Genomic DNA, 24,925 nt, shown 5'->3' with positions numbered 1-24,925 from the left:
ACTCTTGAGTATCTCAATTTAAAAATATTTTTTAATGGGCCGAAGAAATGAACAGAAACTTTTCCAAGGAAGAGATATGAATGACCAAAAGGCACATGAAACAATGCTCTGCATCACTAATCATCAGGGAGATGCAAATCAAAACAACCATGAGATACCACCTCACACCACAGAGAATGGCACACATCCAAAAGAACAAAAGCAACCGCTGTTGGAGAGGATGTGGGGAGAAGGGGACCCTTCTACACTGCTGGTGGGAATGCCGACTGGTTCAGCCCCTTTGGAAAACAATATGAACGCTTCTCAAAAAATTAGAAATTGAGCTTCCATTTAATCCAGCAATACCACTACTGGGAATATATTCTGGAGAAACAAAAAAGTATAGTCGAAATGACATCTGCACTTATATGTTCATCGCAGCACTGTTTACAATAGCCAGAATCTGGAAAAAACCCGAGTGCCCGAGAACAGATGACTGGTTAAAGAAACTTGGTAGATTGCACTCATCTGTGGAATATAGAACAACAGAGTAGGAGACTAATACCCAAGAACAGTAGTATATAATACCAGGAGGTTGGCTCCATAGCTTGGAATCTGGCCTCACATGCTGAGGGAAAGTCATCCCAGATAGAGAGGGGAACACCAAGTAATATGTGATTGGAGATCCTGCTCGGAAGGGAGATGCGTGCTGAAAGCAGACTAGAGACTGAACAGGATGACCACTCAATACACCTATTGCAAACCACAACACCCAAAAGGAAAGAGAGATATCAAATTGGAATGCCCCGCCACAGAGGTGGGGTGGGTGGGGGGGATGGTATTGGGGGTGGGGTGGGAGTGATACTGGGTTTATTGGTGGTGGAGAATGTGGAGAATGGACACTGGTGGAGGGATGGGCTCTTAAACACTGCATGAGGGAAAAACAAGTACGAAAATGTGTGAATCTGTAACTGTACCCTCACTGTGAATCACTAATTAAAAAAAATTGAAAAAAAATAAAATTACACCTCAATTAAACATAGCTTAAGAAAAATAAACAAGCAGGGGTATGATGCCAGCAGCAGGTCAGTCTATACCTGCGGAGCGAGTGCATCAGCAGCCAGATGGACCCTTCTGTCTTCCTGATAACCCAAAATTGCTGATGTACCTGTGGCTGAACTCCAACAACTTAGGGCAAGTTTACCAAGAAACTAAGCAGCCAAAAGTTTGGTATGTGGGAGCCAACCCACAAAACACCTCTGGCTCAGTTATACAAGTTAATTTACCGGCCATATTTCAGAGACCCATAAATCTCAAAAAGAGATCAAAAGCCGCACTTAGGGCTGGTCGTGAGGCGCCCTACGGCCAAGCCGGCATACCCTGCAGAGCATATGCCAATAGTTTATTTCTCTGGAAAAGATAGAAACAAGGGCCACGATCCAGAGACACACAAAAGAATCTCTGAACCGAGCAGCTCTCTGCGAGATGCCTCCGGACTTTAAGCCAGGCCAACTTCACTGGGGAGCCTCAGACAGAGGCAGGCGTCATCCCTCCACCTGCCCCTTAAAAACCCCGACAGCCACCAACTTCCAGAACCCAATGAGAAGTGCAGGTACGAAGGTTCAGTGACAGCAAATTCCAGGCCTCAAGGGATAGGGGATGGGCCTGTCCCTCTCATGCCCCCGAGTCCCCGTGGGAACCTGGAGGTCATGCCCACAAACTGCCTTCGGCTGCCACTTAAGCTCTTTAATGATCATGATCCAGAGATACACAATCTCTGAACTGAGCAGCTCTCTGCAGAGATTTCTCCACACCCTAATTATTTAAACTTTTAGAATTCCAGGAGCACACAGCCCTCTTGTGGCCGTATGACATCTTATACTATTCATAACAAGCAATGCAAAAGAGCATGGGGGAGACTGTCAGCCAGAGGCAGGGGGACGGGTGGGACTGGGAGGGATACTGGGGACATTGGTGGTGGAAGATGTGCACTGGTGGAGGGTTGGGTGTCTTATCACTGTATGACTGAAACTCAAACAGGGAAGCTTTGTGACTGTATCTTACGGTGATTAAAAAAAATTTAAAAAATTAAATTAACATTCTGAATAAAAAATAGTAATGTGGAGTTCATGCCAAATTGAATTAGCTTAATTAATGGCTGAATAAATAGTAGTACTCCTACATTAAAAAAAAAAGAGAAACAAAAATAAAAAGTCTTAAAAAACAAAGTGAAAATAAATGTCAGAAAAATCAACTTACAGTTTTTCCAATTCAAGAGTCATCATGAGGATGTTTTGGACTGGTCCAAGCGACACTTGTGTTGCTCCCATGTCTCTGAGGGAGAAAGCACAAGCATGATGAGAATCCAAATACAGAAACTCTAGAGTTAAATAGATGAGATTAAAGAGGCATAACTTTGATTCTGGCTTCGCTGTAAAGCCAGGTCAACTGCTTACTCTAGACCATAATTCCAGAGAGCTCTTACAGAAATAAGAGATTTCTCTATCATCAAATTCATGACAATTTGGTAGACTAAATAAATTTCCTTCCTTCCTTCCTTCCTTCCTTCCTTCCTTCCTTCCTTCCTTCCTTCCTCCCTCCCTCCTCTCCCTCCCTCCCTCCCTCCCTCCCTCCCTTCCTTCCTTCCTTCCTTCCTTCCTTCCTTCCTTCCTTCCTTCCTTCCTTCCTTCCTTCCTTCCTTCCTTCCTTCCCTCCCTTCCTTCCTCCCTCCCTTCTCTTGTCTCTTCCTTCTCTTGTCAATTTAGACTTCTCTTTCTAAATTGCATCTACTTCGTTTAATGTTTCTTTTTCATGTGAGCTGGGGGTGGCCTTGGATTTTGGCCACATCTGGCAGTACTTGGGAGATATGTTGGGTGCTGTACTTGTGGGTTGCTCTGAGTAGAACTCTGGGGAACACATAAGGTGCCAGAGATTGAATCCAGGCCTCCAGCACCCAGTGCACAGGCTCCAACCACTCACCTATCTGGTCCTCTTTTATTTACTTTCTTTTTTAAATAATGTTTACATTATTACTCGTTATTTTCTGGAATAAATAATACTTCTACACGCATCTGTATGTTTCTTATCTATATGTACTCAACATTGCTCTTTTCCTCTTTTGGCTGTTACCCATGTACATTCTTTCTTAATGTTTTCCTTTGAAAAGAAATCTCATTTCAACAATCCAGTATTAAAATTAAAAATATAACTTTGAAATTCAATGCAAGACACATAATCTATGACAGAAATGGAGAAAAATAAAGACAGCAAATCATAGCAGAAATCATATGAGCTACAAAGCTATTACAATACTTACAGATATTTTAATGCTGGTAATTGAAAAAGATATGAATCTTCAATAGCTGTTAGAGGATTATGACTGAGAATTCTAAAAAAATACAATAAAACGAAAATTATCTGCATAATCAGTAAGTAGGATTGAAGTTTTTATTTATTTTACTGGCATGGAACTTGAAGGTAAAAAACATTATTTTCTGTGATTATCTATAATCACACTTAGAATCCATAAAGCATTCCCCCTCCCTTTTTTTAATCTTTTTTGGTCACGCCAGTGATGCACATGGGTTACTTCTGGCTCATGCACTCAGGAATTACTCCTGGTGGTGCTTGGGGGACCATATGGGATACTGGGAATTGAATCCGGGTCACCTGTGTGCCAAGCAACCGCCCTACCTGCTGTGCTATTTCTCCAGCACTAAGCATTCTCCCTTTGGGAAACACTCAAGTCTCTAGATGATAAAGTAAAGGGGAAACGGGGGTGGGGTGGGTGGGGAGGAGTGGGAAACAAAACAAATCTACCAAAGAAAAATATATATGCTAACAAATTTTCCCAAGTTGAAAACCCTAGGAATAGGGGCCAAATAGTACAGCAAGTGGGGCACTTGCCTTGCATGCAGCTGACTTGTACGTTTCATCCCTGGAATCTTATATAGGCCCCAGAACACACCAGGAGTGATCCCTGAGCACAGAGTCAGGAGTAAGCCCTGGGAACCACTGGGTGTGTCTTCCCATCACCCCCAAAGAAGTAAGAAAACCCGAGGAGTGATGATGTCTGCAGGAAGTCCTTGCTCTGCAGCAAATATTATTTCTTTTTCTTTTTTTAAAAAAAATTTATAATGTAGGAGTACTGCTAGTTATTCAGCCATTGATTAAGCTGATTAAATTGGGCATTAGCTCCACATTACTTTTTTTAAAATTTTTTAATTCTATAAGTTAGTTCACAATGTTTGATTTCACTCAACATTCAAACACCAATGCCACCACCATTATACCTTCCCTCCACCAAATTTGGGATGTTTCCATCCCAAGCCCTGAACCCTGTCACAAAGCACAACCGAAGTAATATATTTTGTATTGTCTGTTATGAAGAACTGCTGAGCATTCTTACAAAAAAGTGTTCATATAGGAAACAGTGTGAACATTGTTCTATTTTGGCAGAAACCATTAAGACATTCTGGAGGATATCACTAGCATGTGGTGTGAACTTTGGTATACATATCTGAAAATATGTATATATGCATATATATATTTCCCCATATTTCCCCATATGACTTATTGCCTACTATCTGAACTCCATCAAATGTGGTGTGGTAATTATGGAGAATGGGTAGGAAGTGTTTTATGACGTGTTGTGCTGCCACTTTTGCCGCTGCACAATCCAGGAATATGTTTGCTCATAGGTGAGGCACAGCCCAAGCGCATGGGGCATAAAAAGTGATAAACAGGAGAAGAGATGAACAGGAACTTCCTCAAAAAAGAATACAAATGGTCAGGGACCGAGAGATAGCATAGTGGGTAAGGTGCTTGCTTGGATGCAGCAAACCTGGGTTCAATCCCCAGCATCCCATATGGCCCCCCAAGCAACATCAAGAGTGATTACTAAGTGCAGAGTTGGGAGTAAGCCCTGAACATGGCCAACTATGGCCCAACTCCCAGCCCAAAAGAAATACAAATGACCAAAATGCATATGGAAAAAAAGGTTCTATATCACTAATTATCAGAGAAATGAAGATCAAAGCAACAGTGAGATATCATCTCATACCACAGAGACTGGTACTCATCAAAGAGAACAACAATAACTAGTATTGACGAGCATTTGGGGGAACAGGGCCCCTCATTCACTGCTGTGAGAATGCTAACTGATCCAGCCTTTTTGGGAAGACAATATGGACATTCCTCAAAACACTAAGAATTAAACTTCCATATGACTGGCAGAGGAACCCAGGTGTGCGGGACCCGGGGCTTAGATCTCCAAGGCTGCTCGGATCGGGACTAGGCCTCTTGCACCCAGATTCTCCATTTTCCAGTAGCTAGACAGTCACACCCAGAAATCTCCCCCAACACACACACACACCATGTAATCCCTTCAATGCAAACATCCAGAGAATATAAAACCAAGCTTTCTGAAGCGTGCAGATGCAATCACACAACATCTGATAGCCTAGTTATCCCTCTTGGAAAACCTGGCAAATTACTGAGAGTTTACTGCCATTAAGGAAAGCCTGACAAGCTCCGTGTGGCGTATTCATATGCCAAATACAGTAACAATGATGGGTCTCATTCTCCTGACCCTGAATAGCCTCTAATGAGGCACCATTGGGAAGGACAAGTAAAGAGAGGCTGCTAAAATCTCAGGACTAGGATGAATGGAGACGTGACTGGGCCCACTCAAGCAAATCACTGATCAATGGGATGACAGTATATACATACCTCGCAGAAAGCCCGGCAAGCTACCGAGAGTATACTGCCCACTTGGGCAGAGCCTGGTAAGCTACCTGTGGCGTATTCGATATGCCAAAAACAGTAACAATAGGTTCCATTCTCCTGACCCTGAAAGAGCCTCCAATCATTGGGAAAGACAAGTAAGAAGAGACTGCTAAAATCTTAGGGTTGAGAGGAATAGAGACGTTACTGGTGCCCGCTCGAGTAAATCGACGAACAATGGGATGACAGTGATACAGTGATGACCCAGAAATTCCACTCTTGTGAATATATCCTAAGGGCCCAAAAGCACAATGCATAAAAGACGTCTGCACTCCTAGGTTCATTGCAGCACTATATACAACAGCCAAAATATGGCAACAGTCCAAATACCAACAAACAGATGACTGGATAAACTATGGTATAGATACACAATAGAATATTACCCAGCTATAAGAGGAGATACAGTCATGCAATTTGCTGCAATGTGGATAGATCTGAAGAGTTTCATGCTGAGTGAAATCAGTCAGAGGGAGAGGAACGGACTCAGAACCATCTATCTCAAACTTTGTAGGGGAACCTCAAATGTCCAATGCCACGGAAACAAAGAGCTGAACTGATCTTCAGTAGGAAACTTGCCACTGGGGCAGAGGTGGGAGATAAGTTAGTGAGGGGAACAGTAGGACAATGAGATGGCTGGAGAAAGCGCCTGGTACAGGGGCAGAGGGGGCGTGGGGGAGGGAGTGGGGGAGATGGGTGTACAGTGAGTAGGGCACTTAAAATTCACAGCTCCCAAAGTGAATTTTAAAATGACTATAATAAGCATGAGAAGATAGTTAATGTCTTGCCATTAGCAGAACATAAATCCAAGCCACAATCAGATACTACTTCATACCCAGTAAGATGGCTAAAAGCAGACAAAAGTGCAACCAGGGTGATGGAGAAATTGAAATCCTTATGCACTGCTGGTGAAAATATAAAAAGAGGCACTGCAGAAAAGCTTGATGGTCCCTCAAAAAAGTTAGCCATAGTTACCAAAGACTCAGCAATGTAATACCTGGATATGTGCCCAAGAAAAATGGAAACGTGTAAATACTCAAAAATGAGTATTCATAGTCGAAAAATGGAAGGGGCACCTGAGCACATGCTTTGCATATCAGTACTTTCTCTGGCTGACTTCTTCTGCATTTTAAAATGTATGCGCACGCCTAGCTCATTCATTGCCTCTTTTATATTCATGACCTTATCTTTATGCTTTATGGAGTAAACTGTGGCAAAAGGACTAAGAAGTATGACTTAGAGGTAAAACACTTGTCTTGCAGGAATAAAATCTGAGGTTCTATCCCCAGCCCGGCAAATAAAGGAGCAACAGTTTTTATCAATCTCAGAGGGCATGACTGAGTTGGGGAGTTCGCTCAAAGTGGCAGAGCAGATGCCTGGCATTTGCGAGGGGCTGAATTTGACTCCTGGTATAATCAGATCCGTGAGCACCACCATAATTGGTTCCTAGGTCCTTTGGACATTATTGGAGAATCCTATTTAAAAATCAACAAAAAGAGGGTTCAAACAAACAAACCAAAAAGGGCTGGTGTAAATGCCTTGCCCAAGGGGGTGGGGTGGGCAGGTTCATGGCACTACATGGCCCCCCTCAAGCACCCCCTCAAGGCCCAGCACCCCATGAGCACTGCAGGGTATAGTCCAAAAACAGTAAAAAAGACTGATCTCTTTCAGTGACTAAAAACCTTTCTTTGGGTTACTGGGCCACACCCAGCTGTGCTCAGGGCTGACTCCTGGCTGTGCACTAAGGGATCAGCCCCAGTGGTGCTCTGGGGAGCACATTCAGTGCTGGGGATTACATATGGGTCAGTGACGTGCAAGGCAAGTGCCCTCCCAACTGTACCATCTCTCTGGCCCCAGGCAGTATTACTTCAAATGCCCTTTTGAAATAGATCTTATCTGGGGACTCCGGCTTGACCCCCTCACTGCAAGCATTCAGCCTGGAATTCAATCCCCCGTGTCACCACATTGGCTGAGTGAGATTCCTGGCAGCTCTGGGGGGGTCTGAGTCTTGCAGCTCTGCCATTCCTTGTCCCTGGCAATTGTTTACCAGTTGCACTGCAGTCAGTCAGAAGGACCTTAACATCACAACAAAAGAGGCCCAATCCCTGGCAGGCAACACTACTAAAAGGTGTGGAAACACTGTTGAGTATGCTACCTCAGGATAGAAAAACATTCAAAAGGACACACGAACACACATTCTTCGCAGCACTCAGTGCAATAGCTAAGATACGGAATCAACGTAGGTGTCCAACGACAGGTTTGTGAAGATGTGGAATAGATATGCAGTGAAATACTATGCAGCTGCAAGAAACGATGAAATCGTGTAATTTGCTGCAACCTGCTAGGAACCAGAAGACATCATATTGAGTGAAGTCAGATGAGGATAGATAAAGGATGATCTCACTTCTCTGTGGTAGATAGAATAACTGGATGAGGGAATGCAATGCAGTAGAAGAGGATGGCTAGATCAGTCTTGACCCCAGAGTACAGGGAGGAGAATGAGAGCAAAGCAAAGAAATCAACAGGTGGTAGAAGATAAAGGGCGGAACAAGGGCCAGGGCTTTATTTTACCAATGATATGGGAAAGTGGTATAGCTCTCTACCCAAAGCACAGGCTCAACACTGAAAACATGAGCCTTAAAGAACCACCACTGGGTCAGAGCAACAGCCCAACAGGTAAGGCTCTTGCCTTGCACATGGCTGAACTGGCTTCAATCTCCAGCAACCTATATGGTCTCCTGAGCCTGTGAGGAGCAATCCCTGAGTACAGAGCCAGGAGTAATCCCTGAGCACCATTGGGTGTACTCCCCTGCCCCCCCCCCCCAAATAAACTATAACCACTGAACCTTGAAATGTGCCTGTCAATGTGGCAGATTGGGTGTAGGAACACTGGTGAAGGGAAGTGTAGGAACACTGGTGGTGGGATTGGTGTCAAAATATTGTATGCCTAAAACCTAACAACCATGGTGGAAATGCCGACTGGTCCACTCTTTTTGGAAAACAATATGGGCATTCCTTAAAAAACTAGAAATTGAGCTTCCATACGAGCCCACAATACCACTTCTGGTAATATATTCCAAGGGTACATAAAAGCACAGTAGAAATGACATCTGCACCTGTGTGTTCATTGCAGCAGTGTTCACAATAGCCAAAATCTGGAAACAACCAAAGTGTCCGAGAACAGACAACTGGTGAAAGAAACTTTGGTATATCTACACAATGAATACTATGCAGCTGTTAGGAAAGATGAAGTCATAAAATTTGCTTATAAGTGGATGGTCATGGAGAGTATCATGCTAAGTGAAATGAGTCAGAAAGAGAGGGGCAGACAAAGAATGGCTGCACCCATTTGTGGAATATAAAATAACATGAGACTGATAACCAAGGAGAGTAGAGAGAAGGGCCAGGAATATTGCTCTGGGTTGGAAGCCTGCCTCATGAGCTGGGAGAGAAGGCAGCTGGAATAGAGAAGGGATCACTAAGTCAATGATGGTTCGAGGGATCATTCGAGATGGGAGATGTGTACTGAAAGTAGATTAAAAAAATCAAATGCGACGATCTCTCATTATCTATATTGCAAATTATAATGCCCCAAAGTATAGAGAGAGTATGGGGAACATTGCCATAGAGGCGGGGAGGGGATTGGGATTGTGGAGAGGGAAGATACTGGGGACATTGATGGTGGAGAAAGTGCACTGGTGGAGGAATGGGTGTTCAATCATTGTATGACTGAAACTCAGATATGAAAGGTTTGTAACTGTAGCTCACAGTGATTCAATAAGAAACAAACAAAACCCCAACTCTCAATAACTTTGTAAATCGTGGTTCTTTAAATATATTTTAAAAAAAGAGATGTGCACACAGTGGACTTCATGTCTGTCCCCCAATCCCCCAGGATACCTGAATGAACATGGATACTTAGTTGGGGACAGAGTCACACTGTCCTCTTGCTAGGGACCACAGACCCTGTAGTGGCTTCCATCCCAGGTCACTGTGGCTGAGCAGATGGCTCTCTGCCAGTGGGCACGGTGGAGTTCAGTCTCAGGAAAAGCAAGACCCCCAAGAGACACATGAATCCACTTTGAAATTCAGGCAACGAAGGTCTTTGCTGATCTTTGATATAAAAGAGAAATGGTGCACAAGAACCATGCCAAGAAGTGGCGCCCCTGACAAGCACAGGTGTGAACACTGCTCTTAGAATGTTCTTGTACACGAATAGAAGAGCGACCCCTGGTGGCTGTGTGTGTGAGCTCCCCGCCCCCAAAAGCACAGAGGCCTTTAGCAAACATCAGCCCAGGGGGCAAATGCCTGGCCCTGATGTAGGATTTCCGGTGAGCACCTCAACTGAATATGAGCATCACAGCCAGGGCGTATGACCCTCAGACATCTCGCAACAATAAAGATGAGGAGGAAAGGTAAAACCTGTTTGGGGCTGGGGGGGGGGCGGCAGCGGAAGACTAAAGGGAACAGCTGGACCACATCTGGGTGATGGTCAGGTGTGACCCCTACAGTGCTCCAGCAGCAGTACTAAGTTGAAATAGAAGATATCTCCCTATAAGGATGGGAAGGAAAAGACACACTTGGGAGACAGTTCTTGCTGAATGTGACAAACTTAATTTTCTAACAATAACAAAGAAATCAGTCACCCCTAAACCATTCCAAGGTCCTGAGCGGTCTTCCTCTTTAAGGTAGAAGCTTTTGAACGGTGAGAAGCTGCTGCCAGGATTTCAGTACATACCCCAAAGTGATAACAATGCCTTAGAGTAAGCTCTCGTGTGGACACTCATCTAAAGACAGGCCATTATGCTATATGGCTGGGAGAGCGTGAGGGCTTCGCTGTGACCCCAGCTCCGTCTGCCTTCACAGTGCAGCTCCCCACCTCACTGACAATCTCCACAGTGGGGTCAAGCGGTCAGTAGGAACAAGGTTTGGGTTTCCTTTGTTCTCTCTTAGTACTTATGTCTTGGCAAAATACTGATGTTCCACAAACAAGCCAGAGTGTCCACTGCTCTGTCTGAGTAAGGCATCGCCTTTCTACTTTGTCAAGTCTGCAGTTGCTACCATCATGGAACTTGTACCGATGAAATGACTAAAAGAATTTTTTAAACAAGTCATCAGTGTAGACCTGTGTAGGTGAATGAAGAAACACTTGAAATTCAGAAGGGGAAAAAAAAGATAGTTGGGGCTGGTGCAATCGTACAGCAGGTACAGCAGGTAGGGCATTTGCCTTGCACACAGCTGACCTGGGTTTAATTCCTGGCATCACATATGGTTCCCCAGACACCGCCAGGAGTAATTCCTGAGAGGAGAGCCAGGAACAAACCCTGAGCATGGAGGTATGGCCCCAAAATAAAAACAAAAGAAAAAAAGAGATACTGAACATTTAGGATTAGCAAACACTGTAGGATTTCCATAACATACTTCATTCCTGATTTCATCTGTAAGAGATGTGATTATCACCCTTTCAAAAACAATGGCATCTTATTAATATTTTGACAGTTTATGGAAAATTTATTAATTTACAGTTACAAATTATTATGGCATATTGAAGGTGATCTGTTTTTCATTCAACTGATAATGTACTCACCACTCAATGTTTATTAATATAGATGTTTCATTCAAGAAACTCACTGAGTGATAATTACCCAGAACCCAGGAAGAATTAAGGTTTTTGTGGGCCCTGAATTTCATCTAGTTTATCAAAATTCTGTTTAACAAAATAAATAAAATGCAAAATTATGAGTATAAAAATTGTTGGGATCTTCCCTGAGATCTTGCAAGTAAGGTTTGGAGTTCAGCTTCCTTTAATTCCTTATCAATTCACCTCAGATGGGTCTTTTTGTTTTGTTTGTGCTTAGGTTTGGGTTACACCTGGCATGCCCTCAGCCCACTGAGCTCTATCTGGTTCTCACTTCGACCTTTCCCCAGATCTATTTAATGCAGGGAGTAAATTATGATCAACGCAGTTTCCAATCAACCCAGTCATTTGTCAGATAGGTAATAAAAAGACCTAACTGAAGGACCAGCATCCCTTGCCTTTGGAAAGAGATGTAACATTATTTCCTCTTGTTTTTCGGCCACACATAGCAGGGTGCTCAGGGCTTACTCCTGGCTGTGCTCAGGAAGAGCATGTGGGGTGCTGAGGCTGAACCCAGGTCAGCCATGTGCAAGGCAAGTCACACACCCACTGTACTTGCGCTCCAGACACAGAGTTTTGATCACGCAGGCAAATTGTATGTGAAAGGAATGAGCTTGGTCATTTGGAAAGATTGGGCCCCAAAGAAAGGAGTCCACCCCCCAACACATTTGGGCCCCAACACATTCGGTGCTGGGGTGGGTGGGTAGTGCCATACTTGGTGTTTGGGGCTTACTCGGTGCAGTGCTGGGGAACCATGTCGTGCAGGGGCTTGAACCTGGGACTCCAGCACCTAGAGTGTGCACCATCTCCCCAGACTCCATGACAATCTGCTGAGGTGACTGAATTAATCTTAAGAGTTAGTTCTATTTAAATCACATGACTGGGATGATCATTTCTTTCCAGGTATCTATGATTCTTTCATTACCTTTTTCTCTCATTTGAGAGTAAAATTTCAATATATGCAATACAAGTAAATCATCACCTTCTCCATTATAAATTCGTTGGGTTTTCTTCTCATTGTTTGGGGACCACATTTGGAGGTGTGAATGGGAGTGACTGCTGGCAATGCAAAGCTCAGGCTCCAGCTCTCTGAGCTGTCTCCTCAACCTCATTCATGATGAGTCCTTCTCAGTACACCACCCACCATTATCTCCAGTGTCACCCCACTATCTTGTTACCCTGCTGTCTGCACTAGCAGTAGGGCTCTCATGTTTTCCCACCAGCATCTGTCTTCTTTCTTCCAGTACTCAAGGTTCTTGGTGACAAACACCCTGCTCTATTCTTCCATATAGATAGGCCTGACACTCAGAAGAAATGGCACTCTGTGAATGTTCTTGAATGTCTTAATTTTTATGAACTAAGATGCCATTTTCCCCCTGCCCCCACTGTCTCCTACAAAACTATACCGAAACTGGGGTTCTTGTGATGCTTGGTATAATAAAATGCTTAGTAAAAATGTGGCATTAAAGGCACTGAGGTGACTATAATCTCAAAGCCTGCTTCTTACAAAACTGGTCTGGGCTGGAGTTAGCACAGTTAGCACTGGAGTTAGATAGCACAGCGGGCAGGGCGTTTGTTTGCCTTGCATGTGTTCGACCCGGGTTCAATTCCCAGCATTCCATATGGTCCCCTGAGCACCGCCAGGAGTAATTCCTGAGTGCATGAGTCAGGAGTGACCCCTGTGCATCGCCGGGTGTGACCCAAAAAGTAAAAAAAGACAACTGGTCTTCAGGGTTCTTTCCCACATTGTCAGTCAATTAAGGATTGGTGAAGGGGAGCTGCTACAGGTGGGCACGTGCAGGAACCGTGACCCCGACCCAGACACATTCCAACCCCTCGCCTGCCTCATCAAATCTGTCTGCCGGGGGATCAACTCAGGTTTATACCCATGCAGAATCACCGAGCTGCCTTCCTGCCCTTCCTTCATCTAATCTGCAGGAAGCTGTGTAAAACTGGATTTCTGAAACACAAGCAGGTGAAGACCCTTTTTCAAAGTCAGACTGAAAGGAGGATCTTCCGCTTGAGTACAGAATTCCCTTTAAGCCTCTGATCTGAATTTTGATCTGCTTGTGTTACATCAAATCAGAGAGAAATCAGAGGGACCTTTTCACCCAAAGGGTATAGAACCACACGCTTCTTACACACGAGTAATTAGAAAAGTAAGTATAATGAAATTAGACAACAGCAATGTTGGTTTTTGGTTTTTTTGTTTGTTTGTTTTGCTTTTTGCGTTTTGGGTCACACTTGGCGACGCACAGGGATTACTCCTGGCTCTGCACTCAGGAATTAATCCTGGCGGTGCTCAGGGGACCATATGGGATGCTGGGAATCGAACCCGGGTCGTCCGCGTGCAAGGCAAATGCCCTACCTGCTGTGCTATTGCTCCAGCCCCCAGCAATGTATGTTTGATGAATGCTTTTCACTCACTCTGATGTAACACAAACACTTTTGGGGTCACAGAGATAGTTTCAGAGATGGAGCACATGTCTGCCATGTATAAACCCAGAGTTTGATCCCACCACACCACAGAACTCCAGGTGCCTCCCATGGCCGCCTTCTAGCTCAGCTGGCCAGTGTGATGCCAGTTTTGCCAGGAGTGATCCTGGATCCCAGCACTGCCAGGTGCGAAGTCTATGGAGTGTTTTTACCATAGCTTTTTACCACCTTTTACCACAGCTCAAAGCTTTATAGTGACCGGGGCTGGAGCAATAGCACAGCGGGGTAGGGCGTTTGCCTTGCATGGGGCTGACCCAGGTTCAATTCCCAGCATCCCATATGGTCCCCTGAGCACCGCCAGGGGTGACTCCTGAGTGCAGAGCCAGGAGTAACCCCCGTGCATCACCAGGTGTGACCCAAATACCAAAAAAAAAAAAAAAAGCTTTATAGTGACCACAGTGAATTCACTTTATGTATATATTCATATATATTTTTTTCTTCAAAAGAATGTTCTAGAGTATTAGGGAGGGAACTATGCTAAGATAGATGTTCAGGAACCCTTTGGCTTCACCATGTAAAAGAAGCTACCAGCTAGGAATAAATCCATAACTCTCCTTCCCAGCCAACTCCCAGTAAAAACTGTTATACTTACTTCTTCCCGGCTCTTTGTTGCATACATTTAAGTGGTTAGGAACTTTGCACATGAACAGGAACCAAAGTTGGAATTAAACTGGGAATTTAAAGCCTCATTCACAGTTCAGCGCCGTACCAGTGGGAATCACAAGACAATGCTAACGAATACGTTTCTGTTAGTGCTCGCTCCAATAATCATTAATAAAAAAAAGCAAAGCATGCCAGGTGTCATGCAAATCTCTTGGACTCTTTGTACCTTAGTTTCTTCATTTGAACAAAAAGAACTGGATCTCAAGACATACTTACTAGAGTTCACACTGGCCTTATACCAGTCAGGCAATAATGACTGCATGATGCTTTTATGCACAGTGTTATTATGTATACTTATCTGCTTTTTGACTTACATCTTATGTAAAAACTGCATTCCATGCCAGGCCTGAAACGTTCCAAAGCTCAGTTCGGTGATTAAATTGCAACTAAGATTCCTACCAAAGAAAACAAAGAAAAAAAAGATAAAAGCAGCAGCAGTTTTTAGAAGAAAGAAGAAAAAGGAAGGAGGAAAAGAAGAAAGAAGGGGTTGGAGCGATAGCACAGCAGATAGGGTGTTTGCCTTACATGCGGCTGACCCAGGTTTGATTCCCAGCATCCCATATGGTCCCCTGAGCACCACCAGGAGTAATTTCTCAGGGCAGAGCCAGGAGTGACTCCTGTGTGTCGCCAAGTGTGACCCAAAAAGTTAAAAAAAAAAAAGAAGGAAGAAGAAGGAACATGAAAGAAAGAAGACAGAAGAAGGAAGAAGAAAAAGGAGGAATAAGAGGAAGAAAGAAGAAGGAAGAAGGAGGAAGAAGAAAGCGAGGAGGAAGTAGAAGAGAAAGTGGAAGTGGAAGAAGAGAAAGAAGAGGAAGAGGAAGAAGGAAGAAGAAGAGAAAGAAGAAGGAAGGAAAAAGAAAGGAAGAAGGAAGAAGGAAGAGGAGGAGGAGGAAGAGGAGGAGGAGGAGGAAGAAGAGAAGAAATAATATTCTTTTTCTTTTTGGGTCACACCCAGTATTACTTTTAATTCACAGAACCACAACATTTTATGCGCTAAACATCACTGTGGAAGACCTAAGCTTAAGGTTTATTCTTTGATGATTATGATGCTGTGGGGGCATTAGACACAAAATAGCAAATGCTTAACAAATACTTAATTAATTTCTCTATAACAGGGATTCATGACTTCAGCACTACTGCCACATGGGGGCTGGATAGTTATGGGGGGGCTGTCCAGTGCATTGTAGCTATTCAGCAGTGTATCTGGAGGCATCTGCTCACTAGGTACCAACAGCATCATTATAGATCTGACAATTAAAACAATAAAAAAAAAACCCTCAAGGCACTATCAAGGGTCATGTGGGTACAAAATCATCCTGGTTGAGGGCCACGGTTCTATTGTTCACATTGCTCTGACTAGTAATTCTCATAGTAATCCTTACTTACAGGCAAAATGGATTTGCTGTACAGTTTTCATAGCTATTTATAATGTTCTAATAATATTCAAATGAATAACAGAATCTGACATTTAAGTGTTCTAAAAATTCCAAAAATAATGAAGCATATTTTTAACTTACATATACTGCAGATATGGTAGTTCTTCAAATGTACGCCTTTCAATAAACTGTATTTTATTGCAGGATAAATCTCTAGGAAAAGGAAAAGGAAAATATTTCTTCAATTAACTACCAAATATCTAATTTTAGGAATAACCAGTAGAAGTCAAAATAATATTGAATGAGTAGATTTGAATGTTCCAGAACTCCTAACCTTGCTTTCAGTTCAACCACAAATCTTCATGAATAAAATGTATGATTACTTGGTTCTAATATTGGACTTTAACTTTTCTCAGAGCAGAGAATTGATTCGGTGATTTTTATGTTCTCAATGACAGATGGAGTTCAATTTTTTATCTTCATGTAAAATTCTATATTTAATATAATTATTTCAAATATTCATATGAATAATCTCACGTTTATATGCATTCCTATTTAGCTGCTTTCTAGGCTAAAAAATGGCCCATTTTCATATAATTGAAATGAAGTTACTCCTTTCAGCCAGAACTTAATTTAGAATTAAACTTTTTTTTTTTTTTTTTGCTTTTTTTGGGTCACATCCAGCTATGCTCAGGGGTTACTCCTGACGGTGCTCGGGGAACCATATGGGATGCTGGGAATTGAACCCGGGTCAGCTGCATGCAAGGCAAATGCCCTACCTGCTGTGCTATTGCTCCAGCCCCTAGAATTAAACTTTTCTATCATAATAGAAATTGAATTTTTGGTTCTATATTTTCTGAATATTCCATGAATTTCACTGCTTTCATTGTACAGTGGTGGAACAAACAAAATCATCACAGTGCTGAATTTTTATTTGATTACAGTTGACTGTTTTATATCTATGAATTCTACTTAAGTTCTTTCACATATGACCAAGATGCGTATAACTATCTTCTAGCTCATCCCTCTTTTTCCTCTTGCCTTCCTTCCCTTCCCTGGCAGTGCTCAGGGCTCACTTCTGACTGCACTCAGATCACTCGGGGGGGGGGGGGGCTCAGGGGACCCTGCATGGTGCTGGGGATCAAACCTGGGTCACCCATGTGCAGAAGCAAGCCCCTTACCCCTGTCCTATCACTCCAGTCCCAGGCTTTCCTTTTCTGACCCACAATGCACACCGTCATATATTAACTTTCCAAATAGTTCTCAAACACCAGTCTCACTTGGGAGCTGATTGAAGATGCCTGTTCTCCAATCAACCTACTCCAAATCAGCTGGAGCAGGAACTGTGGTGGGGGGTTAACAGGCCCTCCAAGTGATCTACTGCAGGCCTGAGTGACCCAGCGCAGGTGGGCACGAGGGAGCTCTGCATGCTAGCCCTGGCTTACAACTCCTGGGTCTAGGTGTCTACCCTCTTTTTTGGTATTCTGAGAGCATTGTGGTGTTTTTCCTGTGTTCTACCTTTCTCCTACTCTCTTTTTACAAGATTCTGTCCAAGATGTCTGTCTGACAATAGCCCAACAATTCCTACAACAGAACTCTCCTCGTGATAATCTCCCATGTTCTTAATACTACTGCTATAGAATCACTGTTTTAGCCAAGTATTTCATATTTAAATGTTTGTTTAAGTTCTAGATAATTTGGAAATATGCTGACATAGGGTGTTAGAATGTTGTATTGCAAATCACAATGAGAAAACTAAAGTTTTTTTAAAAAAAATCTGGGCTAATGGCATTCAAGTTCTTTATTTTCTTGTTCAATAATTCAGGTTTATTTTCATTTTTTAAATAATTTTTTTATTAAGCCAACTTTTTAAAGTTTTCTATAAAGGCTAGAAATTTAAAAATAATAATATTCTAGATTTTGCAGAGCATATTTTTATGATTTTTTTCATTTGCAGAAAAACACAAACATCAAGTTTATAAACACAAGCATAGTTTGAGCTTGCTCTTCAAGCTGTGCTCTCCCGTGTGTCTCGCTTGTAGAGTCTATGTTCCTTGGCTTATTCACTTGCACTCTGGAAAAGCCGGTGCTCTCTCTCCAACATCGCCCTCCTTTCTCTCCTCCCACATCTTCCTCAGCACGTTTCATTCAATAAAAACTAACCTGCTTCACTGTTGCACCTCTTTAAGTTCTTTCCTGCAAGGGACAGGCAGTGGACCCAGGATGCCTGTGATGAGGTTGGGACTGCCTTCCCTTTCCTGCTGGTGCAGGCTGGCAGATGTACTTTGGGGGAATAATAATACTCAAGAAGAAATTCCCTAGCCCCAAAATAACTCAAGGGCTTGATGATCACATCATTTGAAATGCAAATCCTGAATTCTTGGAAGAGAAACTGAGGTACCACCAGGATGCAAAAATCCAAGGCCCCACCCAGAAAAGGCTGGTCCCCCCAGAAAAGAAGTTACACAAGAATCCATGAGATTATAAAGAGAACATCAACAGTGCAAGACATTCCTGTGACAACACCCAGCCTAAATTTTAGTATGCAAAACTCCAGGAAAGAACAACCCTTTTGGAAGAATTGAATAAAAGCACCTCCTGAAAGTCCTCAGGGCTTGCTCTTCAAGCCCTGAATATCTCACCTGCTTCTTTCTCTGTTCCTTTGCTTGTTTATTTCCACTCTGGAGAGCCTGTGTTCTCTCTTGAACACATACTTCTTAATTTCTCTCCCTCACATCTTTCTAAATAAGTTTTAATAAAAGCTGTCTTGCTTCATACACAAAATTAAAAAAAAAAAAAAGAACATGGGGCTGGAGCGATAGTACAGTGGGTGGGGCGTTTGCCTTGCAGGCAGCTGACCTGGGTTTGATCCCGGGCATCTCATATGGTCCCCCCAGCACTGCCAGGAGTAATTTCTGAGTTTCCTGAGTGCAGAGCCAGGAGGAACCCCTGAGCATCACTGAGTGTGATCCAAAAAACAATAAATAAATACATACATAAATAAATAAATAAATAAATAAATAAGTAAAAATTAAAAAATAAAAACATGAACATATTTGCATAGATCTTTGTTTTTATTTAGTAGTGCTCAGGGGCTACTTCAGGGACATTACTGGGGGGTCAGGGAATGCGGAGCCCAGAACCTCGTTCTGCTGGGAAACCAACCTGGGCCTCCTGTTGCTAAGCATCACACTCAACATTTGTGCAATCTCCCCAGCTGACAAAAACAATTCTTAAGTTAATGGGCTATGTAAAACTGGACCATGCATTGGTTTTGATCCATGGGGACATAAAGGAACTCTATATTAACATAGAGGAGATGGTATACTAGCACTCTAAGTTAAGTTTACATGGGTGATGCAAATATAAGTACTTTTCATTTATTATTAAAGTTTAAAGACAAAAACAATTCTTAAGTTAATGGGCTATGTAAAACAGGACCATGTGTTGGATTGGATTCAGGGGACATAAAGGAACTCTACATGGACATAGAGGAGATGGTAAATTAGCACTTACTTTAGGTTTATATAGTAAAGTTTGAAAAAAAACTCTTGTGAAGCAAGATAGTTTATACTGAAAGAAACTTTCTTAGATGTGAGGGGTGGGAAAGAGAAAGAATGTGTTCACGAGATAACCTGGAATTCTCCAGAGAAGAAAAAGCAAAGAGTCATGGGGACAAGTAAGAAAAGTACATGATCCAGGGAGAACATGGGCTTGAAGAGTAAGCCTAAAGTTTTTTCTATATATGTACATATATGTATTTATATATATATGTACATGCAAATGTAATTTAGTGCCAGAAATGACATGAAAGGTTTTTAATGCTAGAATCATAAAACTATAGAATTGTATTGCTGGAAGAAATGATAAAGATTAACTTGTACACCCTTTGTTTTATAAACAACAGATCTAGAAACTCATAAATAAATGATTAACTTACAAGTACTTGAGGGATAGCAGGCCTTCAAATGAATCCTTATGTAATTCAGTCAAAGAATTGTCACTGAGGATTCTGAGAAATGGAAAAATTATTTCTGGACCAAAATGCAAAATAACTATGACTATTTACTACATAGGACTAATTCTTACACATAATAATGGTGCTTTCTAAAGATCCCAATTCTTATTTAACTTGGGGATAGTGATCTCTGTTTAGGCTCTTTGCTTTTTCCTCACTGATATCTATCCATCATGCACACGAACATAGCTATTGACTCTTCTCACCAAATAACCTCTACAAAGCATATTCTCTAGGTCACAAAATGTCAGATCTAAATTCTGGGTGACACCAGAACCACAGAATTGCCACTCCCTCCTCTCTTCCCAAACATTACTCTGGATACCCCATGAAGAATGAAATTAAGTCTGTAAAGAAAACCCTTTGAAACTTAACACCATTAATTTTTTTTGTTCTGGGAATTAAAATGAGCACAAAATGCACATGACAAACACTCAAGAATTATTGAGGCCAGAGCAATAGTACAGTGGGAGGGGTACTTGGCTTGCACATGGCTTACCTGGGTCAGCCCGGGCAACCATATGATCCCCCAGGAGTAAACTTTGAGCCCAGAACCAGTGGCTGTGCACCCCCCAACACGAAAGAACAGTAAAGCAAAGGCCCCAAGACATATTCCTTACAAGAAACACAGCTTCATAGAGGACCCTAGTGTGGCCCTACCAATCACACCCTCCTCTGTCACACGCCCCTGACTTTAATGAGCATTTGTTATTTTGGGGTTTACTTGGTGCTTTGTTTTGTTTTGGGGCCACATCCAGGAGTGCTCAGTGGTTAATCCTGGCTCTGCACTCAGGGATCATTTCTGGTGCTGCTCAAGGGACCGTATGGGGTGCTGGGGATCAAACTCTGATCAGCAGTCTGCAAAGCAAAGAAGCCTTTCCAGAGGCAGAGTTTGTCCTGGTCCATGGACTTGGGTTGTCTTGGACAGGCAGGACCAGAGGGCAGGAAAGCTAACCAAGATTTTCAAACAAAGACTTGAAATTCGGCTTCCCTTCCCATCAAGTGTCAAAGGGCATCTCACCACACTGTCTGCCACCATCCCTGGCCCCAGAACTGGAAAGCTCTTACTGTCTGTTGGGGGATTCCCATGATGGAAACCTACAGTTCTTACCAATTGTGATTTGGATTCCCTGCTCCAATGTCCCCTTTTGTTTAGAAAATTCCACCTTTCAGAGCTAAGGGTAACCCCTGAGCACCACTGGTGTGGCCCTAAAGCAAAATTGAAAAAAAAAAAAGAAAAAGAAAAAAATCCAGAATTTCCACTTTTTTAACACTTAGCAAAGTATGCAAGCGATTTCTATTTGTAGACTTTCTCTCTAGGTCTAAGGTTCATAGACTGGATGAAAATAAACACACTGGAACAGTCTTTGTTTGGTTTTGGTTTTGATTTTGGCTCACACCTGGCTGTGCTCAAGGCTTATTCCTGGCTCTGTGCTCAGGGATCACTAATGGCAGGGCTGGAGGGCCCTATGTGGTGCTGGGGAGTGAACCCAGGTAGGCCACGTGCAAGGCAAACACCCTACCCGCAGTACTATCGCACTGGCCCTAAAATGGTCATTTCTCACATTATGAATGTCAACCGACAATGACAGATTAGCAATATCATTCATTTGGCCTCTAATAGAAACCATAGATACTTTTCACATTGCATTTACTATAGACATCTCAAACTTTTGGTTTTTCATCAAAAATTTGAAGTTAGTTGTTAGACATACAGGTGGTTGTTAGATATACCAATATGTATTATTTAATATGACGAATCACAAAATCCCGTTAATCATCGATTTCTCGGGTGGGCTCAGTAACATCTCATTTCGACCTTTCCCTGAGATCTTAGAAGTCCATCTTGACTCGGCCCTCCTAACAGTGTTGCACTGGGGGCTCTTCAGGGTCAGGGGAATGAGATCTAGCTTGTTACTGGATTTTGCATATGAATACACCATGGGAAGCTTGCAAGGCTGTCCCATGTGGGCAGGAAACTCTCAGAAGATTGCCAGTTTCTCCCAGAGGGAGAAGTAGGCTAAAGATATTGCATGCGATATTTAATATACTCAAAGAAAAAACCTTATAACTGCTATCAATCATTTTTTGGTGGTCTGTTTTCTGATTCTTATATATGCATATGTATGTGTGTGTATAAAATTAACTCTACTTGTTATAGAATGGAAAACAAAAAGACATTTTAAATAGGATCTTGGTAAACTAAAATTTTTAAAAGAAAAAAACCATTATAACTAACAGAGGTTGTTTTGGGACATGAGGGGAGAATACCTTTTATCAGAGGTATTAATCTTAAATTGTATACTAAGGAGGATTTCTTTTTCTTTTTGGGTCACGCCTGGCGATGCATAGAGTTTAGTCCTGGCTCATGCACTCAGGAATTACTCCTGGCAGTGCTCGGGGGACCATATGGGATGCTGGGAATCGAACCCTGGTTGACCACATACGTGCAAGGCAAATGCCCTACCTGCTGTGCTATCGCTCCAGTCCCACTAAGGAGGATTTATGGTGCAATTATTTTTTAATATTCATATTTGGAGAGAATATACTCACAGTTTCTCAACCCAAGGGTATGCCTTCCATGTATTTCCATCAATGGAAGAAATAGAGTTTCCTTGGAAATTCCTGTAAAGAAACACAGTTTACAGTCTTGAATAGGTAGGAAAAGAATGAACAGGCTAAGTAAAAGAATCATGGAAACACAGAAAACACCAGCTTCTTTCCACAGCTATCAGCTTCCCATTTTGCCCAACTAAAGACATGATGTGGGGCCACTGGTCAAACATTGAAATATCTCACAATCTGAACTTCCTAATTCCTGGAGTAGCTCAATAATGCCAGCTAGTTAGCATGTAAGTCATTTTTCCAAGCTCACACCTATTGTAACTCCTCCTGTAAATCAATAGAGAAAGTTTAATTTCATAATTATACAGAGAAATGAATAAAATTACCAGCAAATACATATTTAAAAATATTGCCAGAGACCACCAAAGATTTTGGTCAATGTTCTCTGTTGAAATTTCGAGATAGTAGAAATTTCTAGATAGAGACTAGGGAAATGAGAAAATGAGGGGGACTAGTGAGGAGAGATATATTCAACATACTTCACCAGGAAAAGAACAAATCACAAAGAATGACCTTCAGTGCGGGGAAAATGCACAGGAAAGAGAGTAGAAGAAAACCCAAGATGGTAACAGGAGTTACTGTGCGGTAGTCACACAGGTGGTAGAGTGGGAAAGTGGGATTTTCACGCATTATCCTGTTAACTTTACTGACCTATTGTAACAAAGAGAATATGTTCATGAATTTACACATGTATAGATGAATGCAGTTGGTGGGAGTGTGGGGTGGGGGTGGGGGAGGGGATGGTGCTCAGGATTTACCCCTGGCTCTGGACTCAGGGTCTATCATTTTTTTTCTGTGTCAATAATTTTTAATTAAACTCCTGGTGGTGATGGAGGGGGACCATATGGGGTGCCTGGGATGAACCTGGGTTGGCCACATGCAAGGCAAGAGCCCTTGGTATGACTGTGCTGTGACTCTGGCTCCCTGAGTTCAGTTTTAACCACTAACTCTGTGGATCACTTTGAATCTAGTTTTGTCAACTTCCCCCAGCAACATGTGTATATCAACTGCAAACATGTATATAATCCAAATATAAACCTAATAAGTTTATGCACACATTTTCAGGTGAAAATGTTGAAACAGAAACCTGTGCCATCAACCTAGTGGACATTTCCATCAAATCTTCTGGCTGCTTTATGATGCCTAGGCCACAAGTTGAGGGATCTGTTTAAGGCACAGATTAGTAACTGTTTCACAGGTATATTACTTATCTCCAAACACATAAGTCATACCTAACATGCACCGTTTTTCATAGGCCAAGCACATCAATCATTTTTTAACCTAAAAAAGATGCCTAGACGCGAAAGCGGCTGCGCGAGATCCTATAATATTCATTTTCAGCAATGGAATACAAACTATCAAATGGTTCCTTTTTTGCAGGTTTGATTGTTGGGGGAAAATTCCAAATAATAACAGTCAGTTCTCTGTTGAAATATTGAATGTATCCAAATTATAGAGAGAATAAAGTGAAGATCACTGGCCACTTTAGTGCGGGGGAGGAGCGAGGGGGGTAGATTGGGGTTCTTGGTGGGGGAACAGGTGAAGGGATGGGGGTTTGGTCATTATATGACTGGGATTTAAACCTGAAAGCTTGGTAACTTTTGTCATGGTGATTCAATAAAATTAAATAAATATTAAAAAAAAAGATGCCTGGAACTCAGTGTGTCTCATCAGACTGGCTGTCCCTCCTACCTACTATATTTCCACCTTAACACCATTATCATTCTCTCAATAAGAACACAAACTTCAATCATATTGGATTTTTCTCCTTCCTTCTCCCTCAACTGGGCAGTTACTAACTTTGATTGGTTCTTTCTTTGTAATGTCCTCAGGATTTTCTTTGTATCTTTTTGGGCTTTGGGGAGGCTCAGCCTCTGGTGCTCAGGGACCACCCTTGGCTCAGTGCTTTGGAGGGGTCACTCTGGTGGTGCTCAGAGAACCATGAGGTGCCAGGGATCAAACCCTGGGTTCCCACATGCACAGCCTGTGCTCAGCCTTTTGAGCTCTCTCCCCCATCCAGGATGTTTTTCTACTCTTGCTACAATCGCTTATTCAGCCCCTTCTCACTTTACTCCTAGAGTTTATTAAGAGCACATTTGGTCTTTTTTCAACCGACTTTCCTCTTAGATTTCTCTACATATAGAATCTAAAACGATTCTTATTTATCTCTCTTGCTTGAAAACTTTCAATAGCACTCTATACCTCACAATGCAAATTTCAAACCCCATACCTGATACTTCAGATTTTTCACAAGCATATTTTCATTACTTCCTAACTCAGTTCAATTTTTTTTGCAGGGCATGGCACATCCAGCAGTGGTCAGGAACCACAATCTGATGATGATCAGGA

The 24,925-nt window shown here is 42.4% G+C and overlaps 1 protein-coding gene across 12 annotated transcripts in view; it reads right to left on the bottom strand.

Annotated features, from left to right (window-relative positions):
• LOC129403390 (leucine-rich repeat-containing protein 37A2-like) overlaps nucleotides 1-24,925 on the bottom strand; it is a 136,248-nt gene that overhangs the window by 19,482 nt on the left and 91,841 nt on the right. For 11 of the 12 annotated variants that reach the window (XM_055130873.1, XM_055130875.1, XM_055130872.1 and 8 more), the window contains 6 exons: nucleotides 22,505-22,576; nucleotides 19,874-19,945; nucleotides 16,075-16,146; nucleotides 14,872-14,952; nucleotides 3,296-3,367; nucleotides 2,239-2,313 (listed from right to left, as the gene is read on the bottom strand). In XM_055130873.1, coding sequence (XP_054986848.1) covers nucleotides 2,239-2,313; nucleotides 3,296-3,367; nucleotides 14,872-14,952; nucleotides 16,075-16,146; nucleotides 19,874-19,945; nucleotides 22,505-22,576 — 444 coding nt within the window. The remainder of the gene's footprint in view (nucleotides 1-2,238; nucleotides 2,314-3,295; nucleotides 3,368-14,871; nucleotides 14,953-16,074; nucleotides 16,147-19,873; nucleotides 19,946-22,504; nucleotides 22,577-24,925) is intronic. The other variant, XM_055130868.1, reaches the window with a different exon arrangement.

The sequence above is a fragment of the Sorex araneus genome, chromosome 3, assembly GCF_027595985.1.
Source record: "Sorex araneus isolate mSorAra2 chromosome 3, mSorAra2.pri, whole genome shotgun sequence".
NCBI lineage: Eukaryota > Metazoa > Chordata > Mammalia > Eulipotyphla > Soricidae > Sorex > Sorex araneus.
The sequence above is the reverse complement of the archived record's forward strand: the minus strand, read 5'-3'. Positions and strand labels throughout refer to the sequence as shown.